General features: G+C 34.9%; 1 protein-coding gene across 1 annotated transcript; it reads left to right on the top strand.

Moving 5' to 3' along the window:
• Positions 1 to 11468: 11468 nt before the first annotated feature.
• Positions 11469 to 13181, top strand: LOC145793768 (uncharacterized). Its single transcript, XM_082876639.1, has 3 exons — positions 11469 to 12200; positions 12267 to 12732; positions 12835 to 13181. Exons 1-3 carry the CDS (start codon positions 11469 to 11471, stop codon positions 13179 to 13181), a joined length of 1545 nt encoding a protein of 514 aa, XP_082732765.1.
• The last annotated feature ends 2964 nt before the right edge of the window (positions 13182 to 16145 follow it).

The following is a 16145-nucleotide window of genomic DNA, read 5'->3' as shown; positions in this document are numbered from 1 at the left end:
CTTGTTTTTTCAAACCTGTGATGCCCAGATTTTGGCTCTTCCGCTCGAGCAGGCTTTACAAATTTTGCTCCTTCGCTCGAGCGAAATTTGTCAATTCTCATTATTTTTGCAGGTCTGCAAATACTGGGAGAGTGCATTGGACGCTCGAGTGTCCAGTCTCACGCTCGAGCAGGCTCCTACATCTACAAAACTTCTAAAAGAGCGTATCCTACGCTCGAGCGCCACTTTTCACGCTCGAGCGAACCTTTATGTCTAACGCTTGAGCATCGCTTTTCACGCTCGAGCGGACTACATGTATAACAGTCCGTGGAGATGTCATTTTGAATCACTTTTTCTTCTCTCTTTCTCTCTCTCTAAAACTCCTCAAATATCTAGATCTTGAGTTCCTCTCTCTAAAACTCACATTCTCTCTTCGATTTCATCTAGATCTGTTGAGATTTCCACCCTAGTGCCTTTGAGAAAAAGGTAAAGCGCTTCAAGATCTTTATTTTGATCAGAATAGAAGTGGGTTTCGGTGTTCTCGGTGTTTCACTCTTGCTTGGCTCGTCTTCACTCTTCGAGGTAGCGATTTTCTACACTTTGTTATAATTTTTAACTTAGTTATTTGTATATTGTGTAACAATGATGGTTTTGGGGGTGTTATGGACAAACCTAGGGTTTGAGATATAAAATGAAAAGAGGGGTTTTTGAGAAATGTGGAATAAGTGGGTTTGGGGTTTGAATATGAGACCATATTGTATTAAAATGGTTGATTTTGGTACTTGGATTGATAATTTGAAAATGGGGATTCTTGCCCTAAAATGATTATCATAATTATGTTGTATAAATAATTAAAATTGATATTGTAAACATGGAATTGAGGGAGTATTGAAATAAATGGTGGAATTGAGTATGAAATGCTTCACATCTTTGGAAATTTTGGATAGTTTATTTGTTTTGAGATTGTATATCTGTTTAGAAATATCTGTATTGGGCTATCGGTGGAGGATAGCTTTGATTGTTGTAGAAATTGCATGAGGATTAAGTAAATTGAAACTAATCTCTTATGTGTGATTATTGGGAGAAGAAATGGGATGCACTCCATTGTTTGATTATGTGTTTAAATACATTGCATATATATGAATGATTGTTTGGGAGAAGAAAGGGGATGGACTACATTATAATTAAGTTGGCTGTAGTGTCCTGGGTGAAAGTCCCGAAATTATACATAGGTGCCGATCCCGCAGATGAAATATCCATAAAATGGCAGATTGAAGTTATACATGGGTGTCGATCCCGCAGACGAAATATTTATAAAATGGCAGTTTGAAATGTTTATGTGTTGATGATGTGAATGTAGAACTAATGAGTTGTAGTCTCATTTGCGTTATTAAGAAATGATGAATTTAGCTCATGTAATGAAATGAATTGAATGGAAACGGATTAGGAGTTGGGTTCAGTATCTTATGACTACATAAAATGTGGACATTTTATCTCGGCATTGTTTATGCATATTGTACTTATACTTTTGTTAAATCTCATATATTGTGTTAGATCTTTCCTATTGGGCTGTGGTTCATCCTATTTGGGAACAACATTTTCAAGTAATGATGGCATGCCTCCACCAAGGCAATAGCATTGGAGGGATCTTTGGGAAGCAAGAACTTCTTGTTTTGTTTTATTTTTGTATAGCTTAGGGCTAAATTTGTATGAATTAGTCCCCTTTTATTGGAACCAAGCTAGGACTTGGAAAGGTGTAAACCCAAAGAGCATTTATTTGTGTTAAACTCTCTTGTATTTTTATCTTCATGTAATGAAAGAACTATCTACACTCTGATTTATGTTGTTATATATATGCTTCTGGAATATATTTATCGTATTATTTTGAGGGCATTACACTTTTCTTTTTTGGGAAATTTGGCCATAAATAGCTCTTATCTTCCTTTTCTTGTTTAAAGGACCAAAAATAAATAAAGAAATAAAATAAAATTTACTTTCAACACCCCCTCAAAATTATAAAGTCTTGTATAAAAGACAAAAATTTTCAGATTTATATTTTGTGTGATAAATTCACCCCTTCACACACACACACTCTATCTTTCTCCGCTTTCTCTCCATCAATTTGTCATCTCTCTCTCAGCTCTTTCTTTCTCTATCTCTTTCTAATAGCTCTCTCCACTACCAGCATCACCATCTACACTATTACCACCATCACCATCTCTACTATCATGACTATCATTGTTTCCATCACCTCTGTCGTCTCTACGAACACCATCTTAACCATCGATGTTGTTCGTCACCACCACCGCCACCACCGTTTCACCACTAGCGCCATTCGATGCCACCATCGTCATCCTTAGCGTCCAAGACTTCACATCTGAGATTGATGACCTCAGATTTGAGATCTATCATCTCAGATCTATATTCTCTCATTCTTTTTCTCTCTGTCTCCTAATCATGCTCTATTTTTCAAATAGTAAAATTTTACTCTAGTTTGAACCAAATCTAAGGCAATATATGTGCTCTCTATCTCTCTATTTCTCTATTTTTTTTTCCCTCTAGTATATCTTCTGTTTTTGTTTGACAGAATGAAAGTAAAATTTTACTCTAGTATGTGCTCTGTTTTTGTTTGATAAAATGAGAGTAAAATTTTACTTCTAAGGCAATGTATGTGCTTAACAATATAAAATTTTACTTTAAATCATAATAAATTTTACTCTGATTCAGAGTAAAATTTTACTCTGAATCAGAGTGAAATTTACGAGAATTCAAAGTAAAATTTTACTTTGAAATACACAGTGAGGACGGTATTACAGGAGAGCTGATATATATACATATATATATATATATATATATATATATATGAGGGTAGTATAATAAAAGAAATAAGTTTTAAAATGTTAGGGAGTTTTGAAAGAATCTATATAATTCTTGTCCTTTTGAAAGACAAATTAGACAGTGAGGGTCTATCACCAAATCCCCTTTCTCTTTTGTCCTCCTTCTCACCCTTCTCCATCGGCCGGCCATCCCCCCTCACCTCCTTTCCCATCGTCATTAATGATTTGAGTAACATAAATTAATGCCAACAATTTAAAGAGGAATAATGCTATATGTATCAATTAATATATTAATATATGATGTGATATAATTTTAAAAGTTTTTAATATTTATAATTTATAAAATGGGTGCGTCCAGTAATAATGTCATAACATATGTTGATATATTAATCGGTATACCAATTGGTGCATATAGCACCACCGAATATTAGTGGTATTACATGCACTAATTGACTTACTATTTAGTATGAATAATGCTATATATAGCAATTACTGTACTAACTAGTGTACTAACAGATGATGTGGCATAATTTTAGAAGTTTTAGGTATTTGTAATTTGTATAATAGATGGGGTCAGTAATAATGACATAACACTAGTTGGTACACTAGTGTGTATATTAATTGGTGTATACCAATATACTAGCCTATGAACTCGTGAGATGGACAAGCTAAATAAATAATTAAAAATAATTTTAAAATCAAATAATAATATAAAATTTATTTTAAAAATATATGAAGTAATTTAGAATGAAATTAAATTGTAACTATTGTATTAGAATATATATTGAAATTTTTTTATTATTAATTGTATATTTTAAGTTTACAATAAAAAATAAATGTCATAATTTAATTGGCAAATATGAAAATAAAAATTGATTAAATTAAAAAAATTATGTTTATAAGAAAATAAAAATAAATTTCATTTTATAAATTTTTTAGTTTTAGCTTATTCTATGTTAAAGTTTGTCAAAAAACTTAAACATTCTTTTTAGAAATAAAACAATATATATTGATAAAATCGTTAAAATCAGTTAAAAGACTAATCAACTTATACCAAAATTAATTAATTAAAACTTTTACATTTTGTTTTATTTTAAAATTTAAACTATTTTTAACTGAAACATACATAACATTATATTATTAAATGGGAGTATATGTTTATTTTATATAACCGAAACAACTCTCTTTTTCCTTCTTTTCCCGATGTGAGATTGTGTAAAATAAAAATTAACAATTGTTTGAGCGGAAAGTTTATTTTGAATAAAATAATATCAGTTATTTAATATTTAATTAGATTGATCTTTAATTTATTTCAAATCAAACAAATTCAACCAATATATTTTGATAAAATCGCTAAGATCGCGGTTAAACTAACGAATCAATCAAACGAAAAACAATTCAATCTAATCGGTTAGGTTAAAAGACCAATCAACTTATACAAAATTAATTAATTAAAAATTTTAAATTTTACTTTAATTTTAAATTTTAAACTATTTTGAACTTAAGTATGTACAATACTACAATATTAAATAGAAGCATAATGTTCATTTTATATAAGTGAAACAACTCACTATTTTTTTTCCCTAATGCAGGATTGTAAAATAAAAGTTAATAATTGTTTGGGCCGGGAAATTTATTTCTAATCAAGCAATCAGTCGCTCAATCTTTCATCAGGTCAATCTTTAGTTTATCTCGAATCAAACAAATCTAACTAATAAAATTTGATAAAATCGCTAAAATCGCGGTAAAACCAGCAAATCAATCAAACCGAAAATGTTTCAGCCTAATCAGCTAGGTCAAAAGACCAACCAACTTACACAAAAATTAATTAATTAAAACTTTCAAATTTTATTTTAAAATTTAAACTGTTTTGAATTGAAACATGCACAACACCCCAATATTAAATAGGAGTATAAGATTTACTTTATATAAGTGAAACTACTCAATTTTTTCTTCTTTTCTTGATGTAGGATTATAAAATAAATTATATCATAAACTAATTAGAATTTTTATTTTAAAATTTAAATTGTCTTGAACTGAACTATGCACAGTATTACAATATTAAATGGAGTATAAGATTTACTTTATATAAGTGAAACAACTCACTTTTTTATTCTTCTCTCGATGTGGAATTGTAAAATAAATCATAAACTAATTGGATTTTTTATTTTATATGGTTAAATGGAAGCTAATCAATGAATTTTTTTAAATTTTTTTAAATTAGGAAAATAAATATTAGAAATCGCGATTAAACTAATCATAAACTAATCTTTGTTTTTTTTTTTTTTTTTGTATGTGTATAAAATGGTATTGGACTTCTGAGAGTATCTCTTAGGACACAATTTGGTTGCAATTTAAAAAAATAAAAGAATAAAAAAAATTTATATAAAATGACAGGATGATTTTTTAAAATGTCTCAAATATATTAGAGATACATTTTGAATCAACGGTTCAGATTATTTCATCTAACAATTAAAAATCAAGATGATTTCTTTACTTTTGTTTTTCTCCCCAAAATATATCTCTCTTTCCCTCATTTTCTGAGTCTTTTCACCTATTCACCCACTCACCCTCCCTCTATTTTTGAATTTTTTCCCAAATTTCAAGTGTAGTGCGCTACTTTCTCCAATACAATTGTCTTCTTCGGGAATAAGTCTTTGGTTTGCGTGTTAATTTTGTTTTGTTTTTTTGTTTATTTATTTATCTTTTTGTGTGTATAAAATGATATTGGACTTTTAAAAGTATCTCTTAAGACAAAGTTTGGCTGCAATTTAAAAAAAAAATCACAACCAAAAAAAAACCTTAGAGTTTGACCATAGTAACAAAATAAATCTTGTTGTTTTAATTTTTTTAATTTAAACTCTTATTTTTTTAATCTAAATTATTTGTCTATTTATATTAAATAAAACTAGTATAAAAAGTGTATTTTAGCCATTAAACTTAATGTAGGTACATAAAATGTTTAAAATATCATTTTATTTTTGTTGAGTTTAGTGGCTAAAATATTGTTTTTTTTCGTTAGTTTTACTTAATATAAATAGATAAACAGTTTAGATTGAAAACAAATTAAAATATTAGGATTTAAATTAACAAACTTAAAATCTAAGGGCTTATAAGACTCAAATCCTAGGATTTTTTTTTTATTTATAATTTCCCCAAAAAAATTTAACCAAATTCTTATTAATTTTCTTATTTGTTGTATTTAAAAAAATAGATTTTTATTGATAAATCTCATTTAGAAGTGTTTTAACCTAAGAAATCCATGAAAGAATTTTTTAACCCACTTAATCCCATGTATTTATACTTTTATTTCATAAAGTCCTTTTTCTTGATTTATACTATTTTCTTAGACTCTTATGGTCTTATATTTAATATTGATATTTAATGTTGGGGAGGAGAGAGAAGAGAAAGGACCAAGGCGTAAGAAATTTTATACACAAGTTAAATAACATTGATGTTATTATTTTATATTATTATATAATGTGAATATATTTTCAATTGACAACATATTAAAAATAATGTGAACATTATCTCTCATCTGATATGAACGTTCACAACACCTTTCCGAAAAATTCTATCTCATCTATGTAGTGATGTGAAGGTTCACTACATGTGAACCTTCTTATTTTTAATTGACAACACATTAAAAATAACATTCATTAGATTTTTAATTGACAATACATTCTTATTCACAACATGTGGTGATGTGAATGTTCACATTCGTATGTTTTAGTATGAATATTCACATTATGCAATTGACGACACAATGAAAAAAATTCATTTCAAATTTATGTGAATATTCGTTTCAATTACATGATGTGAATATTCACATCATGTGATTGACAACACAATGACAAAAATTCATTTCAAATTAATGTGAATATAATGACAGTCAATATCCTGATGCATGGGAACTACCAAAATATAGTGACAATCAACATTAAATATCAACATTAGTAGGGGCAAGAGAAATTGAGGGTGTTTTGATCTTTTTACCTCTAATAGAATCTAATGGAATAGTCAAAAAAATTATAGATTTGATGGAATAAAACTCTTAGATAGAGGATTTATCAAAAAAGCTCCCTTAAAAAAATTAGGCTACGAATTGCTAAAAATTAAGTAATGTTCAAAAATTAAAATTTTAATACACATTTTACATATTCTTTCACACTTTTATATATTTATATACATGTTTACATTTTTAATATAATTTATATATATATATATATATATTTAAAATATGTATTAAAAATTTAATTTCTAACATTATTTGATTTTGAACAAATACTCATAAATGGGTTGTAAGCGTAATGTTTTTAACAATCAATAAGAAAATTAGTAATAATTTGGTCAAAATTTTTTTTTAAATAAATGAAACCAATAAGAAAATTAATGAAAGTTTTGCCACAAGGAATATTTTAAAAACCAATACCATTCAACAACAATAAGCCCCCCCAAAAAAAACAAAACAAAACAAAACAAAGAAACAAAACGACACCGTACTATGTGCAGCAGTTGCTGTTGTACTTTATGCACAACAGAATCTTCACATCTAAATTACTATCTAAAACTTTGTACCCGCCCACCCTCTCTCTTTCTCTCTCACGTCTCACCTCATTTTCTCTCTACACTCTCTTATCTCTTTTTCTTTCAACCTCACTTTCCAGATTTTAAATTTCAAAACACACATTCACTCACTCTATCCTCCCATGCTCTTCTCACTCTCTCTCTAAACTCTTCTATCTCTCTTAAGACTCTCAGCCTTAATTCTTAATTTCCAGCCTCACTAAACACTCTCTATTTTGTCTCTCAGCCTCACTTCCCTCGGCCCAAACCCAACAACCTGGCATCGTTGACGAACAAGCCTTTGTTGTCGTGACCATATCCGAGAGCAACGTTGGGGACTCTAGTCCTCCGAACATCAACATTTCGGTTAAGAAATCACCCAACGTGAATGAATCGTCACCGTACAATACCAGGTAAAGACACATCTGATGGTTGTTATAGCCCGGTGAGTCAATTTCGTTAGATCGAAGATTTGGTCGATCTGAGTGTAGCATTTTCAGAATGAGGAGCACTAGATCGAAACGAACCATCGCCGTACGATACCTGCTGAAGTCGCAACCAATGGTAATGTTGCCATAGATAGTCGCGGATAAGGTTTTGGCCCTACGGCATTGCATTGGAGAAGGTGTGGAAGAGGCGTTCGGAGGTGGCAGTAAGGGTGGTTTCGGAGAGGGTTGTTGTCGATGAGGGTGGTGTAACTATATGGAGAGGGTGATTTCAGATTCTGATTGGCAGTGAGGATTTTTGAATCATGGGTTATTGTCCATGAGAGGGACTGTGGTTTTGGAAGAAATTATTGGAGAAGGGTTTGAAATTAGAGGGGTTGGGAGAGAGAGATAGAGAAAGCAAAGAAGAGAAGTGAGAAACCAAACATTATTTTTATTTTTATTTTTTTTATAACCCAGGCATGCTCTATATTTAGGGGTTTATGTGTTTTATACTCTTAAAAGTGAGGAGCATGCCCTAGATTTATGGGTTTTTGTAGTTAGTATAAGAAAGGTAAAAAAAAAGTAGGGAGAAGGGATTTGGAGGCAAAGGGCAAGTGAAATTGGTCCCTTTTTTTTTTTTTTTGGCATTTGCTTTGTGTTCTATCTGGCACTGATGGGCTTGATAATAGTCATGTTAAAAAATATTTGTGGTAATTTTTTTTAGTTTACAAAGTTGAATTCAAAATTTAAATAAAAAAAAATGAAGTTGCTTGGTTATTAAGAGACAAAACATCATTATAAATATTTATGTTTAATGATGAGATCAAAATATTAATTGGAATATATATTTTTGGTAAATGTTTTTTCTTTGGTGAACAAATTTGAATTCAAAATTTAAATTGAGTTCTGTTGACACACACACACATACACACACACAAAAGACTTAGTTTTACTATTAAAATCTAGGAATATTTACCAATAAATCTTATCTCACAAACAAATACTTCAATTAGTCCTAAGTTTTTTCTATTAATCTGTGAAGTCCTATTAATGAAGAGTTTCTTTCCATGTGGTCCTATTTTTTATTTTGATAGTGTTTTGGTGGATAGCTATACTCTTTTATTAATGTGACAGGTATGATGTGATACTCCAATGTGGTAGGTATTAATGTAATACTCCAATGATGTGACGCTCCAAAAAAATTAAAAACTCCTTAGTGTACTTTTCCTAAATGTGACAATGTAACGGATATAACGTAACACTTCAAAACTTTTACTATTCCAAAAAAAATAAAAACTCTTTAGTGTACTTTTCCCTAATGTGACAACGTGGTGGGTATGATGTGACACTTCAAAAAAAATAAAAATGCCTCAGTGTACTTTTCACAAACGTGATAACGTGATGTGTATGATGTAACACTCTAAAAGAAATTCAAAACCCCTTAGTATACTTTTATCAAACGTCACAACGTGACAGGTATGATATAACACTCTAAAAATATTAAATACTCTTTAGTGTACTTTTCTCAAACGTGACATATGACTCTCCAACATGGCAGGTATGATGTGACACTCTAAAAAAATTAAAAACTCTTTAGTGTACTTTTTCAAATGTGACACTCTAACGTGACGGGTATGACGTGACATTAAAAAATTCTTTAGTGTACTTTTTCTAAATGTGACACTCCAATGTAGCGGGCAAATGAGTCATTACACATCCAAAATGACTAAATGGATCACAAGAAAAAAATATGGGACTTATTGGTCAATCTCCCTAAAATCTAATCTTTTTATAAGGAGAGGTAAAGAGATAATAGGGATGGTGTGATTTGTTTAAAGACGGAAAAAACCCACCTCAGTGATAAAGATATGGGACTTATTGGTCAATCTCCCTAAAATCTAATCTTTTCACCTCAAATTTTTAGCAACAAATTTGGTAAGTTACATTTTAACTTAATAATTTTATACTCAATTATATTTTGATCTCATTATTAATTATACCGTGCATTTTGAGAAATAAAATTGCTAAACATAATCACATTAGATCTTCAAAAGTCTTTTAAACAGGCAAAAAAAAAATCAAAAACTTCAAAAATATAATTGATCAAGAACTAAGAGCATCAGCATCAGTCTCTCTACAATGGCTTTGAAGTCATTGTAAAGAGCAAAAGCTATAAAAATGTGATCCACCAGCCTCACTATACCCATCCTGGCAGCTTTACAAACTCTTACTGAGGCTATTATGGTCATGGCTTCTAGACCAGCCCCAGTGCAAGCACCTCCGTCTATAGTAGTCCCAAACCCAATGCTTAACTTGTTCCCTGAGGTTTGGGCTCCAATCTAGTTGCCTCTGGTGGTGCCTCAGGCGAATGGTACGACCGTTGGTTCAGCTATCCAGGAGCAGATTGGACCATTCCAGCCCACTCACTTTGTTACTCAAGCCGATGTACAAGCTATGCTCGAGCTAGAACGCGGCAAGAAACAACTGTCATCTCTCCCAGACCCAGATGTGAAGCCCTCATACTCTCAAGAGATATTAACCATGCCATACCCAACTGGGTATACAATACCTAAGTTTATTAAGTTTGATGGAAAACAAGGCAATGCCAGAGAACACGTGCATTAAAACTCTTGGCATTCATGACAGTGACCACTCTCTGCGCCTTCGGGAGTTCTCCAAATCACTTACTGAAAGGGCTTATAGTTAGTACGTGAACTTGGCTCCCAACTCGATCAAGAGTTAGGAGGAGATGGTGAACAAGTTCCATACGAAGTTCTTCCAAGTCCAAGAGATAGTTACAACCCACACACTTGGGCGAGATGTCCAAAAGGAAGATGAAAATATACTGCATTATGTTAAACGGTTCCAAGACAAGGCTATTGATTGTCATGAGCTAGTGGATGAGGCTCACTTAGTCAGCATATATGTGGAGGGTGCCATGTGTGACTACAAAATTTTCTTGGTGAACCATAATCTGCCTACCTTTTCAGCCTTGATTGAGGCAGCTAGAAATCTCAATACCACCGGTCCTTTACACAGATCTCGTGACAACCACCGCTACTCCCGCAGTAACAGAGTTGTTGCGGTAACCTCTATAGGAAGGAGGGGCTCGCAAGCAGAGGCTTCGTCCTCTCGAAAGAGGAAGAGTTATGAGGACAGGAATTCATATCCCTGCAGCATTGAAAATGTTAAGGCCTTGGTTAAAGAATGGGTCGCTAATGGCGAACTTACTCTGCCTCCGGTTGATATTACTACAACCAAGAAGGACAAAGAAAGCCCAGATTATTGTGTCTATCACAGAACCACCAAACACTCTACTAAAGACTGTTGGACGTTGAAAAGTATCTTCAAGAAGAAAGTTGACGCAAATGAGCTGAAGTTTAACAATGCCGGTAATCGTGATGTAAGGAAGGACCCCTATCCTAATCACAAGGAGAAGGGGAAGAATATACATATGATTAGGTACCTTGGACCCGTGCGCGATCAAGTGCACATGACGTCCTACTATGATGAGTTAGAAGAAATTGCCAGCGGCCAACTCTCTGAGACAGTACCTGTAGAGGCAAAATTCGCAGAGGATACTCATGCTCAAGCCTTGCAAAACTCTGTTAAATTTCGTACCTTCTTTGACCAACTAGGGCTGAGCCAAGCTGCCAGGATGGAAGCAACAAAGGCCCTCATTAACATCTCCGAAGTGCACCATGACAAAGTCGCTGAGGCTAAGGAGTATGTACCTCAGCGCATCCAAGAAGATTATGGGGCCATTACTTTTTCAGAAGCAGACAAAGCATACCCATTTCTTTATAATCGTCCTCTTTTTGTCACAGCTTACATCAATGATGTAGAATTCAAGCGTGCTTTCCTTGATGGTGGGGCGTCCATAAACATTATCACTACTGACACCTTTGCAAAGGCCGGTATACCAGAGTCTAGGTTAATTCGCCAACTGATCACTGTAACGGGTTTTAGTAGTGAGAAGAAAGTTACTAGGGGCCATGTTCTTGTGGACTTAGCAGTTGGTGAGATCCGTTCCGCAACCAAGTTCCATGTGATTGAACCAGACACAAATTACCATATGATACTTGGCAGAGCTTGGATGCACCGATATGGGGCTATCCCGTCAAGTTATCACCAATGCGTGAAGGCAAAGTTAGGAAAGTGCACAGTGACCATAAATGCGTCAGAAAAGCCGTTCGGAGTGGAAGAGGCATACTATTCAGATACAGTTTTCTTTAATGAGTTGTCAATGGATGAAACTCCAAGGACGGGTAAAATTATAGGGGTAAAATTGCCGAAGTGGGAAGACATTCGAGATGCAGAGGCTGCTCCAGAAAGTAGTGGACAGAAAAGGAGCAGCGAATCCACAAGTCCTCCTCTCAAGATTGTTAAGGTGCGTGAGGACGACAAGACAGTTTATTACCTATAACGATCTTGGGGGCCAATATTCATACCTTAGGAGGATGGCCTCGAGACAAATAAATGTGACGGTAATGAATCCCAAGAAGGGCTGGTGAAGACGCCTGAGCCCACCCCTGAATGCACGCAAGATAGACCCAAACCACAGCAGGAAACACTTGCTGAGGTTAACCTCAGTGACTTACCAGGGCAGAGCAAACCGATGTTTATCAGCGATACAATGGCTCTAGTAGCTAAGGCAGAATTGATAACATTACTCAAACGGTATAGTGACGTCTTCGCTTGGACATACAACGAGATGCCTGGTCTTGATCCATCCCTTGTCACTCATCATTTGGACACTTTCCCCAACTCTAAGCCAATCAAGCAGCATGCTCGAAAGTATCACCCTAATCTTAAAGCAAAGATTAAGGCAGAGGTAGAAAAGTTGCAGAGGGCCAAGTTCATTGAGCCTATGCAGTACCCAACTTGGCTAGCAAATATTGTACCTGTGCAGAAGAAGAACGGTTAGATCAGGGTGTGTGTAGAATTTCGTGACCTGAATAAGGCCTGCCCGAAAGATGAGTTTCTGTTGCCCCACGCTGACACACTTGTCGATTCTACCGCAGGCCATCAGATGTTCTCCATCATGGATGGGTTCAATGGTTATAATCAAATCAAAATGGCACCAGAAGACACAGAAAAAACGGCTTTCAGAATGCCCTTGGGAAATTTTTTCTATACGGTGATGCCCTTCGATTTGAAAAATGCAGAGGCAACCTACCAACGGGCTATGACTGCAGTGTTCCATGACATGTTGCATCATGAAGTGGAAGTATATGTAGATGATCTGGTGGTCAAGTCTACTAAGGCAAACCGCCACCTCTGCGACTTGGAAAAAGTTTTTCAGCATTGCCGCAAATTCTGCCTCAAGATGAACCCTCTCAAGTTTGCTAAGGCAAACCGCCACCTCTAAATAATTAAAAAATTATTATAAAAAATTAGATATTTCATTTATTTTTTGGTTAAATTACAAATACATCTCCTAAGATTTGTTTAAAATACGAATTACCTCATGTGGTTTGAAAAATTACAAATACCTCCCCTATTAGAATTTTTTATTTAACGAATTTAATTGAAAAAATGAAGTTTCTAATTGTTCACCTATACAATAATAAAACTATCTGAATTATTAAAAACTGTTAATTAACTTGATAATTTATTAATAAAATGACCTATTTGTTATGAAATTAGAAACTTTAGGTGCATAATGTAATTTCTAGAACTACAGGAGATATGGTGGCCGAATAATTGCAAACGCGGATAGGCAACGTATAAATTCCCAATCGGTGTATAGTATGACAGATCAAGAGTGGGCCCTACCTAGAAGACCAGGAGCGTATATAAATAGAAAAACAACAACCAAAGAGAGGTATGTGAGAACTAATATGCTTAACTTAAAATACAAGCAATCAAGAGAGTATACACTGACTTATCTGTCGGAGTGCTAATTCCAGCACCCCCGACCGGAGTGTTCATTCCTTTTCAGGTGGATAGCTGAGGATCACGAGCGTCCCCTAGGATCTGAAGAGTATTTCCAAACCACTTCCCTACAATTGGCACCGTCCGTGGAAATACTCAAATACATTCATGGCGGGCGTAACGGAAGACCCTCCGATAGTCACTGATGAAACCACATAGAGAGACGACTTCACTCTAACAAACATGCTTGGACCGGAGACTATAGCCGCAAGACGCGCCTTGAACTTTGCCTCGCCTTCAACTTCAGCGCCTGAGACCATGCAAGCGATCATAGAACAAGAAAAGCAAAATGAACAGAGGTTGGAGAACATGATCGCTGAGAATGAACGTCTCCGTTAGGATTTAGGCTTGGAAATGGCGAAGTCCAAACAAGCTGTACGCCAAGATCCGGAACGACCTCTGAAGGCAGGTGGTCGACAACCTCGAGCCCGACAACAAGACACTGATAGCGACTCTGACTCATTATCCCCGGAGCCCAAGAAGAAGGGACAAACCGAAATTACCAGTTCTTCTGAAGAGAGTCCACGTATAAAGCATAAGGGAAGAAGAAACAGTTTAGACGAAGAAGACCAGCGTGATCCCTTTGTACAACGGATGCAAGGGCAGTGCTACCCAAGAAATTCAAAGCACCGTCATTCACCTTGTACGACAGTAAATCAGACCCCACCGATCACATCTGTCATTACAAACAAGCCATAACGCTGCATGCGGACGACGAGGCTCTCATGTGTAGAATATTTCCGCACAGTTTGGGGCCACTAGCTGTCATGTGGCATTATAAACTGGAGCCGGCTTCGATCAAGAGCTTCCACCAACTCCAAAAATCCTTCAGGGCAAGGTTTATCACTAATGAGGTCCAGCCAAAGCAAGCTGATTCCCTCTGGGCAATGCAGATTTAACCGGGGAAAACCTTTCGTGCGTATTCAGCACGGTATTAGGAGTGTTTTAATCTGGTAGATGATGCTTGCAATGACTCCATGGCCATTACTGCCTTCAAGATGGGTTTACATCCCGACAATGCCTACCGCAGCTCTTTGACCAGACGGCCCCCCAAAACAGTCTGGTCGTTGATGAAGAAAATTGAGAAATACTGTAAAGTGAAAGATGACGCCTTACGGGTTAAAGCCAAAAACGTGGCCAATAAGACGGCTCCTTCTGAAATTGCTCAGCCGTTAAATTCTATAACACCTTAGAGCCTTGAACCACGGCATCGGGCTAAACGAGACAAAAGATGGGATTCTCGCCGATCAAGCGACCAATGCTCCCACCGAGCAAATGAACAACTACAAGTCGACAGCAGGCGCGCCAACAAGAAATATACGGAGTTGTCAGAGCCGATCAACGCGGTTATGTCCAAAATCCAACACCTTCTGTTCTTCAAATGGCCGTCGAAAATGGTGAGACCTCCCGACATGCGAAGACGGGATAGGCGGTGTGAATATCACAAGGATCATGGCCATGATACTGAGAGTTGTTATGCATTGAAGGATCACCTGGAGGAATTGGTACAAGATGGTCGGCTACAGCAGTACGTCCGAAAAGGCAACCCAACCAAAGCAATAGCCTTAAGACAGAAGAGGAAACTGTAATAACCCTCACCACTGTTTACCGATTAACCACTGATTACTGCTAAACTGAGACTGATTATGATTGGCAATTGAACTGATTGAAATATTGAACTGACTGACTGAAATATGGAATTGAATTGACTAAGTATATCTGTTTAATTGTATGTCTATCTGTTGACTGTTTAATTATCTGTTCAGTTTTTATGTTTAAGCTGTTAATTGAAGGCCTTATCGGCGGCCGAATCTGAAATTGATTGATGATTTGTGATCCTTAGAATTAATGCGATTTTATGGCATATTTAGTTAAAATGTGATTTGGTATGATTTAATTAGATTAAATTGAGTAATCAAGAGAGTTAAGCTTATTTACCAAACTACCCCCTTAGTGACCACTTTCTTACACATATTTGAGCCTTATTATATACTTAGGCACACAATTCATCAGCCATTCTCTTGTTATTGCCGACCGTAGAGAGAGAGAGACTAGAAGAGTTGATTTCATCTCACTTTTGCTTGTGAATTGCTTGGAAATTGAAGAAGAAATTGCATATTTGAGCTTCCCTTCCTTGAATTGGAGACTTAAGGTAGAAATTCATCTTCTCATTCTTGTGTTTAAATTGTTTCTTGCATGGTTTAGACCTAGGTTGAAGACTAGAGCCAACCTATGGCTCAAATTGTTGTGTTGAAGCTTAATTGTTACATGCATGTATATATATATATTGAAGTTTGAGGTTGTAGTTCACATTCCTCACATGCATGTCCATGTTTTAAGAGTAGTCCATGATTTCATCATGTTTTTAGAAAGAATGGGCTCAATTGAGCTAGCATTT

The sequence above is a fragment of the Camellia sinensis genome, chromosome 6 (genome assembly GCF_055761805.1).
Source record: "Camellia sinensis isolate YWXY chromosome 6, ASM5576180v1, whole genome shotgun sequence".
Taxonomy (NCBI): domain Eukaryota; kingdom Viridiplantae; phylum Streptophyta; class Magnoliopsida; order Ericales; family Theaceae; genus Camellia; species Camellia sinensis.
The sequence above is the reverse complement of the archived record's forward strand: the minus strand, read 5'-3'. Positions and strand labels throughout refer to the sequence as shown.